A 10,261-nucleotide genomic window follows, 5' to 3' on the forward strand; every position below is an offset into this window, starting at 1 on the left:
AGCAAGGGCAAGGCGGGGAACGGGGTAACGGACGGGGAGGGTGGCGCCCGGGGACTAGCCCGGCGCATGGAGAGGAGCGGAGGCGGGGCCCACCGCGTAGGCCGGGTCGGCGGCGTGGCGCGACCGAGGTGTCACCAATTGGCCTGAATGAGGCGCGGCCGGGTGATAGATTTCGGAATCGACGTGGAAAACGGTCCCTGTGCTGTGCAGAGTGTAAACAGATGAGCCGAAGGAGGCATTCAATGGGAGTGTTTCTGGCGAGTTCCCATACGGCTAACGTGCGGGCTCCGATATATATCTTTTCTTTTTTTTTTTCCTCCGCATCGAGCAGCAAGCCCTCAATTTCGACACGAAAAGCTTTTATCAAAACTATGGGGCAAAGCTTTACGAAAACGATGGGCGCTCTTAGTCCTTGGGCACATTCTTAGACTATCTCTAGCCGGAGTCGAAATTTTAACTTTCTCTCTCCTACCACATCACTTTATTCCCCCTCCACATAATTCAACAATCTTTGTTTTCTATCATCTTCATTTTCTATCATCTCTACAGCAGGAGTTTTTTCAAAAGATTTTTACTTTATTTGGGACTCACTATAACTCCATCACTCCAACATATATACCCCACCTTATTTATTCATTTCTTTTTCTTATTTCATATATATTACTACTACTACTATTATATTACTAATATAACTCATTTATTTATAATTATAATTTTTTAATATTTACATAAATAATATATATTATTAATTTAATTTTTGATAATATTTTTATATTAACAAAAAAACACACGATTTTATTAAGCATACGGAAAAGTCAAACACACACAAATTATTGAAAACATTAAAGAAAACACACATTAAATTGGTAAATCTAATCAGAGGTTGTTCCAAATTTCTGCCAAATGTGCTCGATGAGATCCTTTTTCAACTGAATATGTTGGCTCCTATCTCGTAGTTCGGCTCTAGTATGATTATCCGATCCGGATCGGTCTCGGACATGGACTTGAAACTTAGGCAATACGTCTGTTTGAACACTGGAAGAGGCGGAAGAGCTAGGATTGTTTGACGGTTCAAAGTCGATATTTTCCCAGTTTCGCGAATACGAATCTCGTTCATCTTCCACTATCATGTTATGTAAAATAATGCACGCCCTCATTATTTTACCTAAGACTTCAAGATCCCACGTTCGAGCTGGTTGGCGGACAATAGCAAACCGTGCTTGGAGAACCCCGAATGCGCGCTCCACGTCCTTCCTGCATGACTCCTGTTGTTTGGCAAAACATTGTTGTTTGGATCCCTGGGGCATTTGAATTGACTGGACGAAGACAGACCATTTTGGGTAGATTCCGTCAGCAAGATAGTATGCAATATTGTACTGCCGTCCATTAACAGTGAAGTTTACCCTTGAAGCTTCACCAGACTCAATGTCATAAAAAACGGGTGACCTATCTAGTACATTTATGTCGTTCAAACTACCAGGAAGCCCAAAAAAAGCATGCCATATCCACAAATCATATGACGCAACTGCCTCGAGAATAACTGTTGCTGTGCCCTTGTGTCCACTAGTAAACTGCCCTTGCCAAGCCTTTGGACAATTTTTCCACTGCCAATGCATGCAATCGATACTTCCAATCATCCCTGGGAAACCACGCTCTTGTCCAACTTGGATTAACCTCTGCAAGTCTTGCACATTGGGTCGTCTTAAGTATTCATCTTGAAACAAGGCTATTACCCCTTCGCAAAACCTCTGAGTACACTCAACCGCAGTAGATTCTCCTATCTTCACGTACTTATCACAAGCATCAGCTGCTACTCCAGATGCGAGCATGCGTAGGGCAGCAGTACACTTTTGGATAGGGGTTAAACCAAGCTTGCCCGCATTATTACGACGTTGTATGAAGTAAACGTCGAAATTTGACATAGAATCCACAATTCGTAGATCGAGAGGCCTATTCATTCGATACCTTCGTCGAAATTGGGCATCAGTGTATGTGCATGATTCGGCAAAGTAGTCGGCCATGAGCCTCTCATGCGCTGCTTGATGATCTCTATATATGGACTTTCTCTTGCGCGGTTGTTCTTCTCTCCTAAGCAACTCTTCAAGCAGTTCTTGTTGCCTATCAAACATTTTATCTTCTAACTCCCATTCTTGTTGGAAGTATTCGAGATTGAATTCATTTAGGTTTGGATCCATTGGAGGGTATGTAGAAAAAATGTTGATAGGTATACTCCAAGTTGTGCATTTGGTCAGCATTTATAATGAAAACCTTTGTTCAAAAACATGCAATTGCAACGACATGTGGCGTATGTCTTTAATTACAGAGAGTTGTCAATTCATGCCTTGTCTTTAATTGCATAGAGTGGTCAATTCAACCCTTCGTCTTTAATTGCAGGGAGTTGTCAATTCATACCAGAGAGTTGTCAATTCATACATTTTTTAACTTTAATTGCAGAGACTTGTCAATTCAATTGGAGAGGGAGTAGTCATTTCAATTGGATTTATTCTAATAAAAAACAACGATTTTATTCAACACTCCAATTTCAACACACAAAACGCTTAAAAAAAACACATAAACAAACTAACAGACAAACAACAACTTCTTCATTTGCCAAACAGTTCTTTCCTCAACAGCTGATATGCTTCTTCATCTTCATCGTCACGATCTGGTTTGTTTTTCAAAAATCTCCACGTCTCCATATTCTTGGCACGAGCGAGGACATTCATAGCTTCAACAGTACTTGCTCTTTTCGCTTCCGCCTTTTCACGAGAGGTGACTATATTGGATAACTCATCGAGAAGTTCGACCTTCGATTTCCTTGGTTTACTGGACGAAGCTCTAGCTTTCTTCTTTGTCGTGTCCCTACCCTCAGGACGCACGAAGGTAGGAGCGGAGGATTCAACATCTTCACTACTACTCTTTCTTTTCGAACCGCTACTACCCGATACTGCTACTCCTGGCATATATTTTGGTTGATTGCGAACAACCTTCCACTCATCCACCAAATTAAACGATGTACCCATTTTCTCAAAGTACAACTCCCTGCCTTTGGATATGTAGTTTTCATCAGACCAACCACTTTGCTTCTCCCTACATGCAGTACTGTAACAGCCAATGAAATTAGAAATTTTTCTGTTGATGTCTTTGTAATGACTCTGGCACCGAGCTATGGTCCTCTCTTTTCCACTCTTGCCATTCTCATTCTCATTCACATACTGTGTAATTTTACCCCAGAAAGTTTCACCTTTTTGGTTGTTCCCCAGCTCACTATCATTACTAGCGTGAAAATAAGCAGTTAGCAGAATTATGTTGTCTTCTGTGCTCCAACTATCGTAACTTGATCTCTTTGTTGGTTGTTGGGTTGGAGGTAGAAAACTATGAGGAGTATCCCCACCAACATTTCCCAAAGAGATCTGGGTGGAAAACTCCGGGATTTCTGTAGATCCGCTACTGAACCGGGGTGTCGGTGGCTCAATCGACTCCGTGGTAGGGAAATTCATATGGGATGGAACATAGCTGCGTCTCGCAGCTGGATGATAACCGTAAGGAAGATAAGGGTATTGCATGCCAAAATTTGGTGGCATCATATACGGCATTTAAAAATTGGGTTGCATACCAGCATTTTGAGTAATTTCCGGGGCTTGCATATTTGGATTTTGAGGGTTGGTATTTTGAGGCTGGTTAGGAAAGTTGTAGGAGAAATTAGGATAATCTTGTGAAGGATCCATTTGAAAAAGTTTGAAGAATATAGAAGCAAAAACAAAGAGAAGGAGAATAATGTGTTGAAAACTCAGATTTTTTTTGGTGTCCAAATTACACAAGACTTATCTCTATTTATAGAGGTGAAAAAATAAAAATTATTGCTATAAAAATTATAAATTAATTCCTAGTATTTATCTCCCAAAATATCATTTAAAAATTAGGAGTAAAACAAAAAACGCCAACCAATCAAGCCTTGACACATGGATTGATACATGGGCTGATCACATTTTGCGGGTGTTCGCGGGAAAAATCGTGTCTTTCTTTGTAATTGATTCCATTGTCATCTTAAATAACAGCTTTTTGAGTTACAAAAGATCCGGTTACAATGAAAATCAAAGAAAAATAAACAAAGATTACAACTTTCTCCTTTTGTGTCGAACAAATCACGAGCTCCTGTTTTGCGGTCGCTCGCTTTGTGGGTTCTTTGCCTGCGCCGGGGTTTATCCGTGGACCACCGCGAGATCTAGATCCGGTCGGATCTACGCAGTACAACGGGTATTATTTCACCAATGAAATAATAGCCGGGGGGGATTGGTTCACCAAGGAAACAATCGCCCAAATCTCGGGATCAAAGACCAATCTTTGATCCGGAGTGTGCCTACGTAGATCTGAGATCCGGTCCTCTCGAACTCTTGCCTTATTTGGCGTTGACGATCGCCAAGCACCAGATCTGGATGAGCAAGTCCTCGAAGTCCTAAAGTTTGAATCTTTTTTAGATCTGAGTCTTCAATCCAGCAGGGCTTCGCCTCCAAAAAATCCAACCTTTCAAAAATGAGCCTACAGCCCTCTATTTATAGGCATTGAAAGCGGATCTGGGCCCAGATCAGGGCCCAGATCCGAGCTGGCTCGGCCAGGTGGCTCGGCCAGGCCGAGACACTTGTGAGTGTCTCGGGTATTTTGAACATAACTTTCTCGTATGATCTCCAAATGATCTGATCCAAGATACATTGGAAATCTGACAAAGAGATCTACAACTTTTATGTTTTGAGTTTCTTCATATTCTAACAGGATCATGATCAAAATAGCTCCACAAGTTCCGAGACACCTTTGGGTGTCTCGGCCAGGTCCGAGACACCTCTGGGTGTCTCGGCTCTATTTTAGACATAACTTCCTCATATGACCTCCAAATAACCTGATTCCAGATGGGTTGGAAAGTTGACAAAAATATCTACAACTTTTCTGTTTTGAGTTTCTTCATATATGCAAACGGGATCATGGTCAAAATAGCTTCACAAGTTCCGAGACACCTTTGGGTGTCTCGGCCAGGTCCGAGACACCTCCGGGTGTCTTGGTGCTATTTTAGGCATAACGTCCTCATATGACCTCTAAATGACCTGATTCTAGATGGGTTGGAAAGTTGACAAAAATATCTACAACTTTCCTGTTTTGAGTTTCTTCATATTCAAATGGGATCATGGTCAAAACAGCTCCACAAGTTTCGAGACACCTTTGGGTGTCTCGGCTCGGGCTGAGACATTTTGTTTTGCACACTTGTCCATTTTCGCCATAACTTTTTCATCCGAACTCGGATTTAAGCGATTCAAAGTGCGTTGGAAATACGATGAGGAGTTCTATAAGATCCAATGATTAGATCATCTGTAGAATAAATGAGACACGAAGGGTATTTCGTCTTTTGTAAGTGACACGGGGCTCCCGATCCGTTCGTATCCTCATTATTCCGAAACTCCGTTGCTTCACATAGTTCGTCAACCCACTTCATGTGTTTGTTGACATTAATCAAGCTCCTGTGACTTAGATTTTCGTTCTGTCGAATCGGCATCGTCGAGCTGTGTAACGGGACCTATAGGCAATTTTATACGCCTACAGATACCCCCTCCAAAGTATTTTAGTCTCATTCTTTTATAGAAGAGTCTGGAATACTTTGGATGTGATTGTCCCAACCTTTAGTCGGAATAACGGGACTTTGGAATGACTTTTGTTCTGTATTCCTTCAATCCTTCAGGCCATTCAGTGCTTTGTAGAATGCCTGTAGGGGTTCCGGTGCTGCATTTATTGTCTGACCGTCTGTTAGAATTTTGAATTTGAAGTCGATTTTCGATTTTCTGACTTTTTAGCTCGAGTTGGTTATTTCAACATAGAACCGACCATCGGTCGTCGGCGTTGAATCTCCATTTACAGGGCCGCATAGATCGAGTTGAGGCTGATCTTGCCACTAGATCATCTTCCCTTGAGGAGCTTGATTCTCAGATAGATCAGCTCCGACGAGAACTCCGTGAGAAGGAAGACACAAAGATGCAGAATCAGCAAGCAAATGCTGCTTTATCTGATGAGCTGAAGTCCTTGAAGCAGACACTGGCTGAGACAGAGGAGGTTGCTGTGAGGACTTTAGCCGCGAACGAAGAGTCTGTCAGAGCTGAGTTGCAGGAGGAGCTTAGACGCTCTTATGACGAGAAGTTATCTGAATTCAGTCAGCAGATTCTTAGCCATGGGCTTGATGTATGATTTTATTTGCTGAAAACCTTGACATTTGATTCTCTTTAGTGGACCTGATTTTTGTCTTTATCTTTATTATGATTCCTCATTCCGTTTGAAATGATTGACCATAATACTCATAGGATTTTTGGCAAACCCCCAGCCTTCAACGGGTTTGATTAGCCTTTACCGACTACCGTTTGAGTCGGGCTAGCATGCGGATTATCGGAATCCGTTCCGCATGTAACGTTGTGCTAAGGGAATGAACTCCCTTAGACTTCGTGCTATGATGTCGAATACATAGACTTCGCCATTGTTACGGGAATAGGCTACCCGGCGACACGTGTTAGGTGTTGACTTTAGGATTTTTGGCTAACCCCCAGCCTTCAACGGGTTTGATTAGCCTTTACCGACTACCGTTTGAGTCGGGCTAGCATGCGGATTGTCGGAATCCGTTCCGCATGTAACGTTGTGCTAAGGGAATGAACTCCCTTAGACTTCGTGCTATGATGTCGAATACATAGACTTCGCCATTGTTACGGGAATAGGCTACCCGGCGACACGTGTTAGGTGTTGACTTTAGGATTTTTGGCTAACCCCCAGCCTTCAACGGGTTTGATTAGCCTTTACCGACTACCGTTTGAGTCGGGCTAGCATGCGGATTGTCTAACTCCGTTCGCATGTAACGTTGTGCTAAGAGAATGAATTCTCTTAGACTTCGTGCTATGATGTCGAATACATAGACTTCGCCATTGTTACGGGAATAGGCTACCCGGCAACACGTGTTAGGTGTTGACTTTATCCCTACTTAGGTTTCGGGATAAAATACCCCAGACTGGTCTTCTGGTGTCTTTTTCTACGGCGAAAGACTAAACCGGCGACGCGTGTTAGGCGTCGGCATATCCTTTCTTAGGATTCAGGATGAAATTCCCCATGCGTGTAAGGCATGGATTTTGGTGTTATTAATGACGACCTGCCACAATGTTGAATATGTGGACGGGTGTTCTTTTTAACGGTTAAGAACTAACCGGCAGCGCAGGTTAAGCGCAGACTTATCCTTGCTTAGGTTTCAGGATAAAATACCCCAGAATCAGACTCTGGTGTCTTTTTGTGCGGAAAAAGACTAAACCGGCAGCGCGTGTTAGGCGCAGACTTATCCCTGCTTAGGATTCGGGATAAACTTCCTAGGATGAATCCTAGATTGATAGATTCTTAGAAAAGGTTGGTGCGGGAAAGGAAGAATTTTATATTCTATTTCCCGGTCTTCTTTTAGGGTGAAGGCGAACCCGAATACAAGGAAGGAAGAATTTTATATTCTATTCCTTGATTCTGGAAAGGAAGAATTTTATATTCTATTTCCAGCGAAGAAGAAACTAGAAGTGGGGTGTCCACTCCGAGAGTCTGGAAGATGTAGATAAAGTTACCTTTTATAGGACTGGTTATCTAATCTGAAGATGAGTTCTTCGTTTATCGAAGTGAAATTTTCAACTCCGGTTATAACCATGAAAAAGGTTTAACCAAAGAGAAAAAGGGAAGGAGTTCTTTTGTTTATCGAAAGGGGACTACGAACTGAAAGTGGACCTCTTGTTCATGGAAAGAATCAAGAGGGCCAGAAAAACATCTTTGGTGGACTCACTGTCAATTGAAATTGATCAGTGAGGGATTTTGGTGGTGAAAATGATTTTGGGTTATCCTCTAGAATATTAAGTGTAATATTCTTCAAGGAACTTCCCGATAAATGAGTTATCCTGAAGGTACTAAGAATAGTACTTTTTCAGGAACTTCCCATTTATTGGTATTAATTGCCTGGCGCCCTCTGGAGTAATTAGGCGATATGCGCCGTTTGAGTAGACTATGTCTATCACAAACGGGCCTTCCCATTTGGGTTCGAATTTACCTTTCTTCTTGGAATTGAGGATTATCGGTCGGCGAGCAGCGAGGACCAGATCTCCTTCCTTGAAGCTTCTCTGTCGGACTCTTTTGTTAAAAGCCCTGGATATTCGGGCTTGATAAAACTCAATTTGTCGTTGAGCTCCCAAGCGCTTTTCATCCAACCTCTCGAGTTCTTCGAGACGTTTTTGATGCTGTTCTTCTGTCGTCATCTCAGTTGCGAGAGCGATCCGAAGTGACGGGATTTGAATCTCGTCTCAAAAATAACTCATAAGAGTTAGAGAATTTGACAATAATAAGAGGAAACATTCCGACATTTAGAGTTTGAACGTGAATTTTTTATTCATCACTTCTACAGTGACTGGGTTATCCCTAAGAATACTACACGTAATATCCTTCCGGGAACTTCCCATTATTCACCCCCAGCTTTCCTTGCAAAACTGGGTTCGACATTATAATCAGTTACATGACCAGGTTATCCTTAAGAATATAAAAAAAAACTCTCCAGGAACTTCCCCAATGGTAGGAAATAGTTTAGACTCATATACCTATTGGAGTATCAGGGAGCAGTTTAACCTCTTATACCGGTCGGAGGATTGAGAAGCAGTTTATACTCATATACTCTTCGGAGTGTTGATGGTCATTCTCATTCGGTTTGTCCTGCTATTGGGACGCCGGCTTCAACTAAGGCCTGTATTGTATTTTTGAGAATGTTGCAAGCCTCAGTGGAATGAAGAACCCTCCTGTGGTACCCACAATATTTTGGGTCTGAGCTCCTGTTAGCTTCTTCCTGATTTTTAATAGGTGGCAGTTTAATCCTCGGACCTTCAGATCCTTCCATGTTTTGGACGGTGCTGTCCCCATTGCTTCCAACACGTCCAGTGCGAGGTTGTTGTGGCAAGTCTGGAGGATGAATTCCTCGGTGATCGGGTCCCGACAGTTCATCGCCTTGTTCCGGAACCTCTTGACGAAGGTGTCCACCAATTCTCCGTCTTTTTGTTTCTCATCCAGCAACGACCCAATGGATATCTCTGTGTCGTTGTCGAAGAAGTTGGCGAGGAATTTGGTTTCCATGTCGTCCCAGCTATTTATGCTACCTGGCTTGAGGCGGCGATACCAATCGAAGGCGGCTCCGCGAAGAGTGCCGACGAATGACCGCACCATGAGAGGCTCATTGCCAGAGATTACCCCCAGGTGTGATTTGAAATAAATCACATGCTGAGTGGGCAAACCCTTTCCATCAAACGGCGTGAAGTTAATTAGATTGAACTTCGCCGGATATGGGATCGATTCCCATTCTCTTGGGTATGGACAAGGAATGCCTGTTTTCTTCGTCTCTTGAGCGGAAATCAATGTATTGATTTTGCTCTCGATGTTCTTGATCTTCAAGTTTTCACCTGTGTTTTTGCTAGCATTCTCGTTACCACCCCCTGCATTGACGGGAGGATTATTGGCATTATGCGTCTCATTCGCATTTGTGTCCTCATCTTCCAGATTAACCTGGTTATGACGACTTGGCTCGCCTTGCTGGTTCGTCAATGCTTGGATTTGTTGGTCATGCATTTCTCTCATGTTCTGCATGGCCATCTGCATTTCGAACCTGAAGGTTTCCTGTTGCTTAACTAAGGCGTCTTCAAGCATCTTGGCCACTTGTTCCGCGCTTTATCATGAATGACTCGCGGGGTTGTCCTTCGCTGGACACCGTATTGTCTGATGCGACAGCAGAGCAGGAATCCGATTCTTCATCTTCTGATGGTGACCTTGTCCGAACCCTACCATAAGTTCCTCGTATGATGGCTCCAGACCTCAGACGAGTTAGATACTAGGGTATCGGCGGAATTGACTCGGGATTATCCCTTGTCGATGCCCTTTTGTTGGTCATATTGGTGGTGACCCTCGGAAATTCTCCATCTTCAACCACCATTCTTCTTTGCCGGAAACGCCTATGCCTTGGTTTTGGCGCTTTGATACTAAGCCTTTCGAACACCGAAACTCTCTCGGTGACTGCCTTGATGCAGTTGCACTCAGACAGTACCGCCCGAATGAGCTTTGAACAAGGGCACTGAGTTTCTAGCATTCGAGGACTTCTCTTTCTGATTTTGCTCAAACCCCCAGCATGATAGTACAGCTCGTCCGTTTGAAAGTCGGAGCAACCTATCGTGTGTTGGCACGATTT

General features: G+C 43.1%; 2 protein-coding genes across 2 annotated transcripts; both read right to left on the reverse strand.

The window, feature by feature from the left end:
* Positions 873 to 2,195, reverse strand: LOC109841893. Its single transcript, XM_020410816.1, has 3 exons — positions 1,527 to 2,195; positions 1,323 to 1,421; positions 873 to 1,265 (listed from the first exon to the last, which is right to left on the reverse strand). Exons 1-3 carry the CDS (start codon positions 2,193 to 2,195, stop codon positions 873 to 875), a joined length of 1,161 nt encoding a protein of 386 aa, XP_020266405.1.
* LOC109841894 (glutathione S-transferase T3-like) lies at positions 2,604 to 3,596 on the reverse strand. Its single transcript, XM_020410817.1, has one exon. The coding sequence runs from the start codon at positions 3,594 to 3,596 to the stop codon at positions 2,604 to 2,606; it is 993 nt and encodes a 330-aa protein (XP_020266406.1).

Source organism: Asparagus officinalis, chromosome 5 (genome assembly GCF_001876935.1).
Source record: "Asparagus officinalis chromosome 5, Aspof.V1, whole genome shotgun sequence".
NCBI classification, from domain to species: domain Eukaryota; kingdom Viridiplantae; phylum Streptophyta; class Magnoliopsida; order Asparagales; family Asparagaceae; genus Asparagus; species Asparagus officinalis.